The 17,936-nt window shown below is 35.4% G+C and overlaps 1 protein-coding gene across 1 annotated transcript; it reads left to right on the top strand.

The window, feature by feature from the left end:
* Nucleotides 1-5,197: 5,197 nt before the first annotated feature.
* On the top strand, nucleotides 5,198-6,307 carry LOC107156235 (heterogeneous nuclear ribonucleoprotein D-like). Its single transcript, XM_048797328.1, has one exon. It carries the CDS (start codon nucleotides 5,198-5,200, stop codon nucleotides 6,305-6,307), a length of 1,110 nt encoding a protein of 369 aa, XP_048653285.1.
* Nucleotides 6,308-17,936: the final 11,629 nt, after the last annotated feature.

The following is a 17,936-nucleotide window of genomic DNA, read 5'->3' as shown; positions in this document are numbered from 1 at the left end:
AATCTGAGCTTGGTAAAATTGAGCTACCTATTTTCAGCAGCATTCTTAACAGAAATGCATGTTTTAATACCTGCACATGTCTTGCCAGACAGTCTTGAAAGGGGAAAATTTGTCTTCCTACAACTGTGCAGCGGGGCACATTTGCCTTCTTTTACAGAGGGCCAAGAGGGGTTTTTAAATGACTCTCATCTAGGCAGAAGTCCAGCAGCCAGATTCAGTGGCTAAAAACTTTTGATGTCAAATTAATTTTTAGTCTCTGTCCAATGTACTACATTCAGTTAGATCACTATTTGGATACACTCAAAGTTAGTAGAGAACAGTATTTCCTAAATGATCATTTTTCAAACTATCTGCTAGCACTCTCAATTTAAGTAATGGGCACTGGCAGTTTCTGTGGAAAATGAAGAGGAAAAAGAGTAAGGAAAATCTCATTTCATCAAACAACCAACTAGACCAAGTATGTCAAACACATGCATTTTCATTTCACTAAAGAGAACAGGTTCAACAGAGCATTAAAGAACATATTACCACAGAGACAGCTCTATGCCAGAATATCAAATCAGGATACATACAGGTTACTTTTCTGATTTATGGGTCTCACAGCATCCTTCTGCCAAGGTTGAGTCCCATGATAAGAAAGGCAGATTAATTCTAAAGGCATATGTCATCCTTCATCTTATCCCCCATTCTCCAACAATTATGAATGAGATACCAATGTCCAAGGAATAATCAAATTAAGAGCTTTGAATATTGCAGGCATAATCTAGATCACAGTAAAATAAACCCAAATCAGGTATCCCAAGTTCCCCAAAATACAAAAATTTTGATAGCCTGCATGTACTGCAGCACTTAGTCCCCCATTCCCCAGCAACAGAAAATTCTTATTTTATGCCCCTAGCTTCTGTGCCTTTTGTCCTTTGATTTACACTGTTTGTTTTCTATAGGCATTTCACATTTGTAAAATACCTTTGGTAACTGTCTGGGAGCCTAACATCCATTCACTCATTTATTCATTTCTCAGTGAAGAAATCTCCAGTGACTTCAATTCAAATCTCCAATATATGTGTTTTGATTTAATAAGGAATAAGAATAAATTACTAGTCAGAATTATTGTAAATGTACTGTTCCACAAGGAAAGCTAACAATAGGAATCTAATGACAATATTTTAATACCAAAATATATTAAGCTGTGGCACAATTGCTATAGAAAACTAAACAGCACAGATTTTAATTTCTTCAGTCTTTCAGACATTACATTGAAAAGGAGTTATTTCAAAATATTTTAAATAGCTAAAGATCAGTGTGTGTTTGTGTGTGGGGTGGGGAGAGAACTTCAGCAAGCATAATTATTTTCATTAGGGGAACCAAAAGCAGACATGGTCTTTTTAAAAATGTTCCTTTTTACTGCCTCAAAAGTAATTACAGTAATAATGTGCTGTCTTTCATGTACCAAGATGATACTAATGACCCAAGATCAGTAGGTTAAGTGCTTTAAATTGTGTATCCAGAAGGGAGGATAGTTGTTTCACTGATTCATTGACATGTTCAGACTCAGTAGCCCCTTGTGACCTAGAGCACATATGTGCAAGGCCTAGGACTGGGCGAAGGGGCACAACCTGTAAGCCACATATGGAAGAAAACTAACCAGCCCACAAAGAGGTCAAAACTGCAATGTCAGCCATGGCCTAATTAGGTAAACACACCACAGGTAAATAACAAGTCATTCAGGTACATCATTAATCTATAAACATGCAGAGAGTAGATAATTCCCCTAAGATTTTCACTCTAGTAAAAGCAGCCATCGAATGGAGATCTGACTACTCTGTGGTTGTCTCAGTTGGTTTAGAAATGACCCGGAAAAAAAATCAAACTTGCAGCCTCTTTTCATAGGCTTGTACTAACTTAGGAAAGATAAGTCACCTCTCCCAAATTGTAGCCGATCGGCACTCAGGAAGTAATCTGCAACTGACTAATTCTCCCAAAGGTCAATAAGACCAAGCATTTAAAAAAAATGTGGCCTTCAGAACTCAGAACTCCAGTATTTAGTTTCAATAAGCATTCAGTAAGTTCCTTTTAAAAAGATGTTATGTATTGGGCTGGGGTTGTGGCTCAGTGGTAAAACACTTGCCTAGCATATGTGAGGCCCAGGGTTTGATCCTCAGCACCACATAAAAATAAAGAAATAAAATAAAGGTATTGTGTCCAACTACAACTAAAAAAATGAATATTAAAAAAAGATATTATGAATTATGACAAATGTGGAGACCTTTAAGTTTGGTATGGATCAGTGTCTAAGAAGCTTGCTGACCAGTGCAGGAGGGAAGACACAGACAAGTACCTTGATGAAAACTTGATGAACATGTATAGAATGGATGTCACAGGTTCACAAAATAGAGGCTCTTCAAGGAAACAAGTTAGGGAGATGGAATATAGGAAAGGGATGGATGAAGAGAAAACAAAGGTATCTGGGGAAGAATATTCAGAATGAACAAAAGCACAAGGATAAGGATGAACATCGAAAATGAGGAGGCAGCTGGGCTTCAAAGTGTTTATAATTGAAGTATAAGGGATTATTTTGCTAAAGGTTTTAGTTTTACCTTTGTGAAACAACTCATTTTCCCTATGGTTCAACATCATCAACTGTTGTCACTTTTTAATTTTTTAAAATTTTCACAAAATATATATTTTTATTATCGCACTCTTTGTACCATGTATGGGACAAGTATGTTTATTAAATCAAAAATAAAACATAATTTTTGATAGAATGAAACATCTAAATTTCTTCATTTAAAATTTAAAAGTAATTTAACTGTAGACATCATCAGGGATACTAGACATCTGTAACAAGCCTCTATAAAAAACTACAGTTTGTATTAGAAATCTCAATCTCTCTCTCTCTCTCTCTCTCTCTCTCTCTCTCTCTCTCTCTCTTTATTTGGTGCTGGAGTTTGAACCAATGGGCACTCTACCAATAAGCTACATCTCCAGGCTTATTCATTTATTTATTGTGATCCTGTGGATTAAACCCAGGGGTGCTCTACCACTGAGCTACAACCTCAGGTCTTTTTTTTTAGACAGGGTCTCACTAAGTTGCTGAGTATGGCCTTGAACTTGCAATCCTCCTGCCTCAGCCTGTCCAACTGCTGGGATTATAGGTGTGCACCACCACATTAGGTGAAAAATCTCTTCTTGCTTCGACTGGCACCCCTAAAAGCTAAGTAGGTTCAGGAGCTGATTCACTATACTGGTCACTGGACCCAAGAAAAAGTTGCACATGGTCTGCTAAATGATAGAAGATGAAATGACTAAGCCTCCAGCACTGCTTTATACCACGTAAACAGGACATCATAACATGGATTACTGATTCTAAAAGATTGCAAGTATCCTGGAAGAAAGGAAGCATTTTTTCTCTTCTTTTTTTTTTAATAACCCTCTGTGATCCGTGAAGATACAATATGTTATTAGCTGCCATTTTTAAGGTTTCCTAGGAAAACTATAGACAAGAAATAAATAAATTCTGTGGAAATTTGGGATCCCTACTATTTTTTTGTGGATAATAAGTTTAATATTTTTTTTCAACAGCTACTTCCTAAATGGCATTCTTTGTGGGCAAAGTGATCCATAGTCTCTCATTTGCATATTCATAGGCCAGTTTTCAGTTTCTTTAGCTCAGGCAATATTTTCCAGTCCACATAGGATTGTGGAACTTGCCCTGAAGCTGGTGAAGGAATCACCTGCCAGAACTTCTGCTCAGTGAGCCCAGCATGGGAGGCTGCAATGTTGTCCACCACAAATGTCAAACCCTGCCACTGTATTTAAAATGTAGCCCACTTTCTGTTATCTCCAAATTATGCTCAGTATGTTCTTAGAGAGAGATACGTGGGCCTTATTACTAACAGGAGGATTGCTGGCTTAAAAATAAATAATTGCATAAATTCCTTGAGGGCAACTATGTACAAAGCCTGTGGGGAACTCTGTGGAACAATTAGAAAAACCCTTTCCTGAAAAGAAATAATATTTGAAGGAGGGAGATATACACACAAATTACTTGATTATATTCAGTGGTTAATGTCAGAGGATGGAAGTAGCCAAACTAAGCATTTAGATTTTAGCTTTGATCTTCAGACACAAGGAGAGGTTAAGGTAGCATTAAATACCATCTCAGTAGTATACACAATTATGATATCTGCACTCTCTGACCATATTGGAAATGAGAAATTCCAGATAATCCCTATACTATTTTTATGATGCAAATATATAATAATATAACAAAATCAAAGTTGGTGTATGTTATTTTAGAGAAATGGTATTTCTCTATTTTATTTCTAAATGCAGTACAGCCATTTGATGGAATAATATTTCTCCATTAAAAAGGATAAAATAATAACATACACTACAACAACATACACAAACCTTGAAAACAGAGTAGTGAACGACATTAGGAAGAAAAAGCCATGTACTGTGTGGTTGGAAGGATTCAGGAGAAATGTGAATGACTACTTAACGGGGTGCAGATTTTCTTTGGAGGAGAGCATACATATTCTAAAATTGGAATGTGGTGATGATTGTACAACTCTGAACATATACTTTAAAATATTAGAAGGGTGAATTGTGTGGTAAACAAATTAATATCAACAATGCTGCTATTAAAAGTTGTTCTTTTAGATCCCTTTAGCATAACATACAAATTCATAGCATTTTTGCTTTCCCAGTATAAAACGTTTCAATTCTCTTACCTCCTTTCCCATCTCTGCCCCCAAATACTTCAAAGAAATGTGAAAACTACCTAAGGAATGTAATGAACAAGCCACCATTTGGATGTGCAAGGCACCATCTGGAAAGAATAAAAGGTTTTAATAAAACTTCAAAGAGAGATAACCTAAAGATATTGATCAAGACCATGTGTTGCTGTCCCTGTAACAAACTTTCCCTTTCTAAGGCTAAGAGCACAAAAACCAAGCCTGGAAGCAAGCCTAGTTTTATGGGGCAAGAACAATTCCTGTCAATCATGCATTCTCCCTGGACACCATTTTGAAGTTCAGAAAATACGTGGGGGGCATTGTGTTCATGTCACTAGCCTACGTCACTACGTTGGTTTCGTCACCTTTCCCCGCCAATTCCCATATTCCCCCTCTTCACCAGTTGGGCATCAGCCATGCTTTTTGCCAACTGTAGAATCACTGCCAGCCTCTCCGCCATGGATGCCGCAAACTTTGCCGTGAGCAAATTCGATGAAAGGGAACTCCCTGAAGGTTTCAGAATCGAAGCCAGCAAGACTCAACAAGATGCCTGTAAAGTGTTCATCAGCAGACTCTCCCGTGATACGAGTAAGCGAGTGCTGATCGAATACTTATCTCAGTTTGGCGAGATCATAGATTTTGTGATTAAAACTGATCCAGACACTGGACTATCCAGGGGTTTTGGTTTTGTGCTTTTCCAAGATAGTGCCACTGTTGAAAAGGTGCTCCAAGTGAAAGAGCACCTATTGGATGGCAAGAAAATAGAGCTTAAGAGAGCTAAAGCCATGGAACCTCAATCACCCCCAAAAAAGGTTTTCGTGGGTGGGTTGAACCCTCGCATGCCTGAAGAAAAAATTAGAGAATATTTCGGCACATTTGGAGAGATCGTGAATATTGAGCTTCCAATGTGCCCAAGGAAAAACCGAAGAGGAGCTTTTGGCTTTATCACATATACCGATGAAATCCCAGTGAGGAAGCTGTTAGAAACCAGATTCCATCTCATTGGCTCCAGCCGGTGTGAAGTTAAGATGGCACTTCCCAGAGAGCGTCCCCGGCCCCAGCGAAAGGTGGGAAGAAATACTCCCAGCTCTGGGTTAGGCAACCGTTGGAGAAGACGTGGTGGCTTCCAAGCCAACCCCAATGCTCACAGAGCAAACCTAGGTGCTCGCAGGGCAAACCAAAATGTTTTCCGAGCAAACCAGAATACAAACTACAATGTTTTCGGAGCAAACCAGAATGTTTTTGGAGTAAATCAAAATGGTTTTGGGGTGACCCAAAATATTTTTGGAGTAAACCGAAATATTTGGGGCGTGCCTGGCAGTGGAAGAAGCTTTCCTTCGGTGCTTGTTCCTGTTCCTTTCACTGTCTACACAGAAGGATTTAATTTCCCTTATGGTAATTTCCATAATGTGTACAATAATCAACCTAGTTTTCATGGTTATGGTGGAGATTGTTTTTTTGGCTACAACTATGGAACTTATGGATTAGGACATGCATTCACTAATTATAATATGCAAATAAACCAAGCTACTTCTTTTGGTAATGGTTTCCAGTATTGGTCATTCTGAAGCCTAAGGATGAAGCTGCCATCAAAGAACCACTCACTCCTGGAATGAAACATTGCATTATTCAATTGAAATGACTGAATAACTGTTTAATCAGACTTATCATTATTTCTTCTTCAACTGATTTCCATCTGTTTTTCAAGTACCAACTTTTTCCCCACGACCTTTTGGCATTGGAACTACCATGCAAGAACACAAGGACTTGAGACTTTCATTTAGAAAATTAGTGTTTTTTATAAAATAAATGTTTACTAGTTTTATTTCTGAGTGGCTTCTATTTTGAGTTGATGTTTTCTTTGTTTTGGTGAGGGGAGTGGAAGAATTTGGGGCCAGCAAGGTACCTTTTATTTTTACTTTTTCTAGGGTGGGATGTTTAGGTTAGGTACCTGGATGCAGGGAAGGCAGTCTATAGAGTTTTCCCTATAGATTTTCTATACACCCAGCTAGTTCCTCCTTGAATTCCTTCCATATTTCAAATACAGGAGAGTCAGACAGAATCAGTATTGGCCTTAAAAGGTAAGTAAACCAAGAAGTATAATACAGTATGGTCAGGTAAAGCTTAACAAAGAATGATGTGGTATGATGGACACAAGCATCTAAAGCAGGTGTTGGGAGGGAATTGTTGCAGGAGGAGCACAGTGGGTGGGCCTTTGCCAATAGGTTATGTTAAGAGGAGAGAGCCTGCCAAGAAGATATGCAAAGCTATTGAAGAAAAATATATACCATGCACTTTGGGAAGAAAGTACAGTTTTTTTTAGGATGGAAACAGGGTTCATAAATGTGAGTCACATGTAATTTTAAATTTTCAAATAACCACCCTTTTAAAAGGGCAAAAATGTACTTTTCTTTTTTGGTACAAGGGACTAAACCTAGGGGTGCTTAACCACTGAGCCACATCCCCAGTCTTATTTTTTTTTTTTTTCTTATTTTTTTGTCTCATTTTGAGACACGGTCTCACTGAGTTGCTTAGGGCCTCTGTAAGTTGCTGAGGCTGGCTTTGAACTTGCAGTCCTCCTGTCTCAGCCTCTGGAGCCACTGGGATTACAGGCATGTGCTATCATGCCCTGAAAAAAGTTACATTTTATTAATAAATTGTATTCAATTTAACATAGCCAAAATATTATTTCAACATGTAATTGATATGAAAATGAGAACTTTTTACATCATTTTCATACCATATTATGGAAATCCTGTGTGTATTTTATAGAACATCTAAGTTCCAACTAATTTTATTTCCAGAGCTCAACACATGTTGCCAGGGGCTAGCATATAGGACAATACAGACTCAAATTACAATAGGTCTACATATACTATACACTGAGGGGGTTAATTTCTATCTTTATGACAATAAGGAGAACTTAAAAAATATTTAAAAGGGAGTGACATGAGACATCAAGTATCTAGCATATGCCCAACACTGAGGTCCTTGCTAGGATCCTGAAATTAGTCTCTAACTTCAGGTAATTCCTGGTCAAGAGAAAAGAACATGAAACCAAGATTCTAATGATTATGAGCTAACAAGGGAGTAAATACATATTATAAGGTGAAAATAAAATCTATTTAGAACAATATGTATTTATTTACTAGAATACAAACATCCAGACAGAAAAAAAAAGGCTTTCTACTATTTATATTCCCCTGAGTATCTGGCAAGGACTCTTGCACATAGTAAGGAACTTAAATATTGAATGATGACACAGGAACAAAACTGGTAAGTGTTCATTATGAACATAAATAAGAAAAAACTGGAAAAGGGAATGTGAGAAATGTTGGGTTAAATATTTGAACACTTTTTGTGGCTTCCAGGGTGGGAGAATTTTAAACATATAATATGTAAAAATACCTTGTTAAAAACAAGAAGATTAGGGGCTGGGTGATATATCTCAGTTGGTAGAGTGTTTGCCTTGCATACACAATGCCCTGGGTTCAATCCCCAGCACCACAAAAGAAAAAAAAAAGATGATGAAAACTAAATGAAATAATAAATGTGAAACTGCTTGAAATATTAAAATGACTATATAAACTATATATATATATATATATATATACTATTCTCTCTCTCTCTTTCTCTCTCTCTCTCTCTCTCTCTCTATATATATATATATATATATATATATATATATTATTTGAGTCAACTTCAGCTTGAAAATATCAGGGGATCAATCTACTGAGTTAATTTAAATATTGTTCCACATAATATTTTCTGATTAGAAAACTATAAATAGTTACACTGTGTTGCCACAAAGTAAAAGAAATTTACAATGAACTAATAGGATAATTCATAAAACTAAATGGTGTTAGGCAATAGTCAATGTAGTTAACATCATATATCTGCATGTGTATATTCAAGACAAAGGACAAACAGACATATTTATCCTATACAACATATTCAGGAGGAATCTGCATTAATTCACCCATTAACTAGTTAAAGCCAGGTGATTTTTTAAGAGCCTCTGTTCCTGCACTCCCGGTGNATATGCTTAGATACTATTTTTTTTAAAGTAAGATGTGAAAGTCCACATTTAAAAGTGTTACTCTTTAAGAAAATAATGGCAGTCATATTATATTCTTGTAAGACCTGGATTGAGAGTAAAATGCATATGTAGTATTAATTATATGCTTTAATGGCCCACCAAAATTGAAACAGCAAAGTTTAATTTCTTGATATTTGAAATGGTTCTTCAGGAAGACTAGCCATTAGTCAACCTATTCTTCTCAGACTTTGCCTGCTATTGGTATCCACATCTTCATATTTGGATAAAGTAGATTCCTGAGAAGTTCTAAAACCATTAAGAATTGAGAAAATAGGAACTAGGAAAGAAGGTTAAGAAATTTGCGTTACTGTAGAGAAAAAGTGCCTGGGAAATAAATATAACTCCTTAACATTTTTAATACCTGATAAAGGAAGAGAGCAATGATGGATATCACAGTTTCTAAGGTGAGTCTAGGTGAAGCCTATGTTTTGTTTTGTGGGGAAAAGACATTTAAAACTATGTCATAGCAGAGTTGTTAGTTCCAAATACACATTATATATGGACCTAGTAGTATTTCCATTTCTCAATATACTTATAGATAAAATGCCACCAACTTCGGTTGACTTTATTCTGAATCCATGAGCCCTAAACCTGTCATTTCATATGAATCCCCTGAAAAACACTGGAAAAAATTCTTACACTATTTCTGGTTAATTCGATTCAGTAGGGTTGCTTTCAGACAAAGAATTTATTTTTTGAAGCTCCCTAGGTGAAGTTGAATGGTGAGTCAGGTATGAGAACCATGGAGATAACTAAATGGGGCCTTTAAACCTGAAGATTCTTAATTCTATGATCAGTGTTACAAGAAGAGCTCAAAAAATTCTGAGGTTTTAGGATTATTTGTAAAGGGTTAAAGTACATGCATGAACCAGTTTTTACACCATATGTACCCCAAAGACCTTTAATTATATAAGATAGTATCAGTGGAAAAAGATTTTATACTATTCCTTGAAGCATTTTTTATTGAATTTAAGTTATATGAAAGAAGATCAAACATGTCTTTTCAAAAAAACAGAGGATACTCCCACACCCCCAGTGTGTAGACCAGCAACAGCATTCCTGCTAGTTAATATAGTATGACACCTTGGCATAGCAAGGTATGTAATGTATTTTTTAAAGACGGACCTTGAGGACTGGGGTGGTGGCTCAGTGGTGGAATGATCGCCTAGCATGCATGAGGTTGGATCCTCAGCACCACATAAAAACAAACTAATGTATCCACCTAAAACTAAAGATACATAAATAAATACATATTTTAAAAAAGATGGACCTTGAAATAGAATTACATTTAGAAAAAGTAAAAACTCCTAATTTATGGAATAAATTACATTTTCTCTAAATTATCTTTTTTTTTTCTTTAATCTATTAGATTTCTCACTTGCTAATTCCACAATCTGTATTCTTACAAATAACATGGCAAATATTCCCAGTTGTCTGCTGTGAAATTAGCCCTGAAGTAAAGAGAGGATTCTATAATTTATGTTAATGATTGCTTGGAATCCTTCTTAGTAATATATAGCTTTCAAGCATCCCTTCTCTAGCCAACAGTCCGAGCACAAGTTATGAATACATGTTTGCCACCTCTAGAAATATATCCTGGGCAAAAGCCCACACTTGTACTACAGAAGAGAGCTCTGATGTGATAATACTTGAGAGGGAGAAAGTTGGTTCCCCAAGCTGAGAAAAGTTCCTTAATATCCTTATATTCAGTATAATGTTTTATGATTACTGTTGACACTGAAAGATAATGACTGATAAGTGTTAATTAATTCCCCCCATTTACATTTCTTCCATAATCTGCAAAGTTCTTTCTCACATGCAGAAATTGTATAAAACAGGGACTTTTGTAAATAATAGCTGTCAATTTTGCCAGCTACAGTCCTTGCCATAAAATTATGTAATTCATTGGTCTGTAGAAGAACTATGATATAAAATATATTAAAAGATCTATATAAATGCAAATACAACAAAAAATACAATTGATTTTTATGGATTTTAAGCCTTAAATGTAAGTAAAAGCTCTGTAGACTACTAGACACAGTCTGATAAAATGTCAAAATGGTTCCCTAAGGGAAATCAGAAAGATGTTCCAGAATACCATTTTTAACAACCCCCTCCGTTCTTTGTTACTCTCTAATTTGCTTGGGGGAAGGGTTGTCACAAAAGTGCTAAAAAGGCTCCTGAAAAATAAAACCAGAAGAAGATATTGCTTAAAGGGAAAAGATACATGGTAGCTGTCTGAAATTTTTCTGCTGAAATTCACTTTTGTAATTCCATTTATACAGTCACACAAACACACAGGACTTTTAACTCATCCATTAAAACCCTAATAAAGATTTCATTTGAAGATATAAATAACAACCATCACCCAGTATTTATAGATTACTGTAAGGTCAACATGTTTGGAGAAAACTAATCAGCTAATAGCCATCACTACTCCTTAGATAGATGATTTATTTCTGCTATACAGAAATAAAGAGAAAGATTTGAGTAATTTTCCTAGCCCTTCAAGGCAATAAGGGACAATATTGAAATCTGTTTGCAGCCTCTTTGTATCAAGTGATGGAGCAGACCGATTATTTCTCTCTGTTCTCACAATTTAAAGTAAAAATAATAATAATAATAATAATAATAATAATAGCCACCATAGTCCCAGTACTACCTAGTGCCAGAATATACTAGGTATTTTATTTAGTTTAACTTCACAATGACTGTTTGAAGAAACTGATAATTATTTCTATCACATAAATAAGGAAGTGATGGTTAGGTTTTGTGCATAGAGACCCAGCTAGTCAGTGACAGGCTCAAGCTGTGAATGCAGCTCTTTCAACTTCCCCAGGGCCTGTTTGATTTTTACTGTATGATACTACCTCCCTTAGCATACCATCCTGTGCAAACTAAGTCAGACTAACCCTTTCATGTTTCTCTAAGAAAAATAAAAGTATTCAAGTAAAGATAAGAATAAAGTTCAGAAACTTGAAGATTAAAAACATAAAGTGGTTAGGACATGTGGTGAGATAGCAGTGGTAACAACAGTAAAAATAAATTAGAGAACAAAATACTCAACATTGAAATGTAGATAAAGGGATACATTTTCAAATCATGGAATTGCCATGACACTCAGTTTTTCTATGGAAAAGAATCAAGTTCCAAGGAAATAGGTGACAATACTTTTGATATATTATTCTGATTGCTGAACTGACTGAAAACGTACTATAGAAAATGTGTTTATGAAAAGTTGGGAGGGAGAAACCAGAGGGGGGAATTCAAATTCCTCATTTCCAGATACTTCATTTAGGTAATACTTATAATTCTGATATGTTAACATCTTTATCTCTTTATTGAGTTGCCTTTTGATTTTCTTAAAATGGTGTCATTTGAAACTGTTTATATTGTGTTACCAATATGCCACTTTATATGTTACTTTTAACTTGTGTTCTTACCAATTTATAGAGTTGAAGCTTAAGCCACACCAATTTTGTGTTAACATTAAACTGAGCCAAAAACTAGGTTTGTTTTTTTGTGTGTGTTTTGTTTTGCCAGTGATTTAAAAACAGTACCTCTGTTTATATGTGTGTACGTGTATGTGAATGTGTATATGTGTGTAGAAAGAGCTTCATTCCAAAACTGATGGTTGCCACAAAAATCGGGTAAGAAGTTTCTTCAGTGAAATACACAAAACAAAAATATCAGGAGCAGCTAGTTCTAGAAGCTTGAGACACAGTGAATTAAAATCCCTGAAGAGGGACTCAGAAGTCTCTTAAGACAACAAATACCAACAACTAATGTCTTTAGAGAACACCTTCCCCCACAAACTGTGCTAGGATAGGAGAGAGGAAACACTGTAACAAAAATGGGGGGATTCAATGAAGCTGAAATACTCCTGCCACTGGGTCACCTTGGAAATAATGAATGAAGTAAATGGAGAGAGAAAAAAAATCTGTCTGAATAGTTACATGACAGGGCATAGAAAGATGTGTGTTTTTATATACATATACACAAACAAATTTTCCTAAAGGACTTCTGAAGTTTCAAAAGCCTCTGCATAATTTCTACAGTAGTGGAAAAACATATCCTCAAAAATTAACTGAAAAATGAGACTTACTTTTATTCTAACAACAATGTGCTCTCTCCAAAGTCAATGTCTTATCTAGATGGTGACGTTACTGTGAAAAGCATTATCTGCTTGTGATGCTTTAGAGAGTATCATGGGAGAAACAAACCAGGGAGACTCAGGTGAATAATGAGAATCAGAGCAAGTTTTACATTAAAAAGTAAAATTGCAATAGAAGAAGCATTAGACACTACAGCATACTAAAATAAATTGGAATCAAACTTAGCTCTGTGACTTTTCATACACAATATGAACAAAGGATTAATGTTTGAGGTTTTAGGGAAATGTGCAGCATTAATTACATGCTACAGTTTGAATCTCTAATGGAGAGAGTCTTTGAAGTGTACTTAAAATAAAAATTTTGATTCTCTATTAATACTATCTTAAACAGTTATCACAAGGATTCATACCAAATATCCAATATTTAATTTCATGCTGACTACAATGATCTACAGAGGGCACCAACATGATGTCTATGGCTTGAAGCTACAAATGTCACTGTCAGCATCCTCAAGCCATTTGGTCATATATTCAATCTCTAGTGAATGACTTTTGTAAAAAGAGCTCTGGATTAGGGAGTGTGTGTGTGTGTGTATGTGTGTGTGTGTGTTTGTGTAGAAAGAAGAGAATTTTATAAGAAGGAAACAGAAGTATAGTTTCCAGTGTTGAGAAGATTATAATTTAGCTGTAGAAAAAATAGCCACACAGGCTGATTGCTGGACTGACTGAAAACATACTATATGTTATGTTATATGTTATGTATATGTTACTATATGTCCAGCAAAATGTCCAAAATAAATTCATTGCTGGATTAGAAAACACCAAAAACCTATCCAGTATCAGACTATGAATAAGTAAATAAACACATAAATATATAGGTTAAGAAAACAATAATCCTTGACAAAGGTATAGGGAATGATGCGGTCAGAAAGATGATCATTTTGCAGCCATCATAATAAAGATTGATGCAAAGTTCATCAATAGATAACTAAATCTAAATGGGCCAGTTTGATCAGGAGTAGTATATTTTAGTGGTTTTAAGATATTTTCCCATAAATTACTTATTACTTTGGGGAGGACAGATACTGGGGATTTAATCTAGGGGCAATTTACCACTGAGCTACATCCCCAGCCCTTTTTACTTTTTATTTTGATATAGGGTCTCACTAAGTTGCTTAGGGCCTCACTAAGTTGCTGAGGATGGCCTTGAACTTGCGATTCTCCTGTCTCAGCCTCCAGAGAGTTATTACTTTTTAAAGCAAAATAAGCAGGAAACCATTAACCTGGTGTTGTTTCTGTACTAAGGAATCCAGTTTATGCAAACAAACTGAAACTTAATTCAAAGACATTACTTGTAACTGATAATTTTGGAGCAAGGGCAAGAAAACCATCCTAAAGTAAGTTTCAGACAAACATTGTCAACCTGCTGTTGGTTATGCAACAAGGACTTTACACTGGATAATGCCCTTATAAGGCAAGCTGTAGCCAATCAAGTAGTTTCTTTATTTTGTTTCCATGTTCAGTCTATAAAACTGATTACGTGGCTAAAGTGGAGCTCTCCTTTCAATCTCTTCTGGTTTTGACTGTCTGATCTTTTAAGGCTCAAAAAAAATCTCCTCTTAAATTTATTTTGTCTGAACTTTTACTTTTAATATTATTTACAAGGGAACAATTGTAACTACACAGGAGAGCAATCAGCAACATCTGTCTAAATAATAAAAAATAAGATCACCAGTGAGATGAAGAAGTAAATTGTGTATCTATGGATATGACATCCTAGGAAAGACATAACATTTATGTGGTATTCCATCTTGGGTTGCATAATGTGAATCTAATCATCAGGAAACAAGAGACAAACCCCAAATTAAGATCATTTTGTAAGGCCTACATTCTTCAAAACCATAATCATCTTAAAAGACAAAGACAGGCTGAGGAACTGTTGCCAACAGGTAAACTAAAAAATGAATACAATTTGTAAATTAGGAAGGTTTTATGGTTTGGATAGGTGGTGTTCCCCAATAGCTCCTGTGTTAATGCAGGAATACTCTGAGGTGAAATGATTAGATTACGAGAGTTGTAAGTTCTAGCTTGAATGGAATGACTGGGTGGTAACTGTGGGTAGATCGGGTGTAGCTATAGGAAGTGGGTCACTGGGAACATATTCTGGAAGCATTGTTCTTCCCTGTGGCCTCTCTTCCACCTCCATTTTTACTGCTTCCTGGCTGTCAGTGAAGCAGTGCTTCTCCACCACACCCCTATACCATAATTCCTACCTCACCTTGGGCCCAGACTAAACCTCTGAACTATGAACCAAAATAAACTTACCATCCTCTAAGTTATTCTTACCAGATATTTTGGTCTCAGTAACATAAAGCTGACTAACATAGAAGGGAATGTCCTTCTTCTTAGCAAATATGGACAGAAACATTTAGGGATAAACAGGTAATGGTGTAAGATATTTGCAACTTACTTTCCAGTGGTTCATAATTATGTGTGTGGGTGGCTTGGAGGAAAGAAGATGAGGCAACTCATTACTATGTGAATCTGTTAAAGCATAGATGGATGTTCTTTAGATATTCTTACAACTTTTTACCAAATTTTGAAATTGTTTACAAATTTAAAGTTTGGTTTCATTTTTTGTTTGTTTATCTTTTTGTTTTGGGGGTACTAAGGATTGAACTCAGGGGCACTTGACCACTGAGCCACATCCCCAGCCCTATTCTGTATTTTATTTAGAGACAGGGTCTCATTGAGTTGCTTAGTGACTTGCTTTTGTTAAGGCTGGCTTTGAACTTGTGATCCTCCTGCCTCAGCCTCCCAAACCACTGGGATTATAGGTGTGCACCACTGCACCTGGCAAATTAAAAGTTTTTAAAAACTGAATTGATTATTATTATTCTCTCCCACATCAACACACACATGCACATATAAACAAACTGTTTATTTGGGTTGGTTTTTTAATATCCTGTATCTTGCTTGGGTACAAATCCATATCTGCTCAAAAGCCTAAGTCAGAGACTTAGAAATCATACTTGGACTCTTCCTTCTACCTCCTAGTTTCCTAAAATTTATTTCACTTGTCCCTTAGCATTATCAGCAAATCTATCATCCAGAAACTTTACAGTGCCTCTGCAGACAAAGACAATATCACCAAAATATCAATGTTCCCTAAATCAATTTATAAATATGTAATCCATTAAATTACTGACAAATTTATAACTAGACAACCTGATTCTAGAGTTCATGCAGAAAAATAAGCAAATAATAATAGTCATAAAAATTGAAAAATAAGAGCAAGCAAAAGAAACTAGCCCTACTAGGTATTAAAATTTAATATAAAGCCTCAAAATAAAACAGTAGTATTGTTGCATGAATTGACAGATGAATGCAAAATAGAAAATGTAGAAATGGAGCTAATGCACAGTACAAGGGAAGATATAGAATAAAGAAATTCATAGTGGTTAAATGTAAAACGTGGAGTAGGAACTAGGCCCATAGGATACTGAGACGGGAGGGAGATTATTCACTGTGTACCTGTTCATACTTGTTCATTTTTGAACCATGTAAATTTATTCCCCTAATTAAATAGAGTTTTAAAATAAAAGCATTAATTTTGTTGAAGTTACTGAATTTATAAATGTACTAGAGAGAAAGTAGCTAGCTCTCTCTGTGTGGGTTCTATTCTGAATTCATTTCCAATTAGACAAGAAGAAACTAATGGCTGCATATCTAGGGTCATATTGAAAAAGCAGCATCAGATAGTTGGTTTAAATATATTCAATTCACAGAGCAGTCTAAAGGAATCTAACTTTGATTTTACCTTCCCTAAGGCAGAACACAAGGAAGTGGTTTTAATCGTGTTATATGGAATATAAATTTTCTAACAGCACCACATTAAGATCACAATAAGTCTAATGCTCAGGAATTCGTGAATGTTCATAATCCTTTAAGACATTTACGTGTATCAAAGGCTGGCAGCTAACAGACTACCTACTTAAATTGATTATAATTGATATTCAACATATTATGTTTATATGTTAAAAATATATTAGTTTCTCTAATACTTCTTTATAAGAGATGCTTCAGATTAAGAGGATCGACAAACCATATTATGGAGAGCCTAGAAGATGCCAGATGAAACTATTAGAAACCTTAATTATATAACTATATTATATAACCTTAAGTAAGGTTAACCATAACTTAATCAATTGCAAAGGTGTCAAATACCCCAACCAAATTGACATGGATGGTGACTAGCATTCTATAATATTTCAGGTCAGAGCATGGGCATTCAATTTTTAGATAACATACTTTCAAACTTAATGTGGTTAATATGTACCATTCGTAAACAGTAATAGAGAGTGTCACTGGTTCAGTTATCTTATTCCAAATAATATGGAGATTATGGATGAAATGCATTGATGTTGCTAAATGGTAAGGACCTAAGGATGTGTCCAGATTATGACCAATAATTCTTATTAGTGACCCATCCTTTCCCAAATTTAAGTAAATGTAAAATAAAAACATTACTAATATGAATATCAAAAGTAAATCTTCATTCTTTCTCAATCATCTTCCAACACTATAAAATTTAGTTTGTTAATACCTTGTCCTCATGTATGATGAAAAATGCCACCAAAGACAGTGTCTGACACATCAGAGAATTGTATACATTTTAAATGATTTCATCCAGCTACAACTTGGTTGACCTTTCAAATGACTATTTTAAATTCATGTTGAGGAGTTCTTTCCTCCCACACTTTAATCTCTCCATGGTGACAACACTTACTCAAATTTTTCCTCTTGATTTTGTTTTCCATTTATCACATTTCCTTCTAAGACAAAGTTGATGTTTAGGATGTGTCTTCATTTAATCATTGTTGTCTGCAGAATTCTAAGATGTCCCCCAAAAGAGTTAGGCACTTGTATAATCCCCTCCCCTTGATTACTGGCAGAACTTGTAGCTTTCTTCTGGACAATGGTA

Source organism: Marmota marmota, unplaced genomic scaffold (assembly GCF_001458135.2).
Source record: "Marmota marmota marmota unplaced genomic scaffold, marMar, whole genome shotgun sequence".
NCBI lineage: Eukaryota > Metazoa > Chordata > Mammalia > Rodentia > Sciuridae > Marmota > Marmota marmota.
Note: the sequence above shows the minus strand (reverse complement) of the source record. Positions and strands in the feature narration are given on the sequence as shown.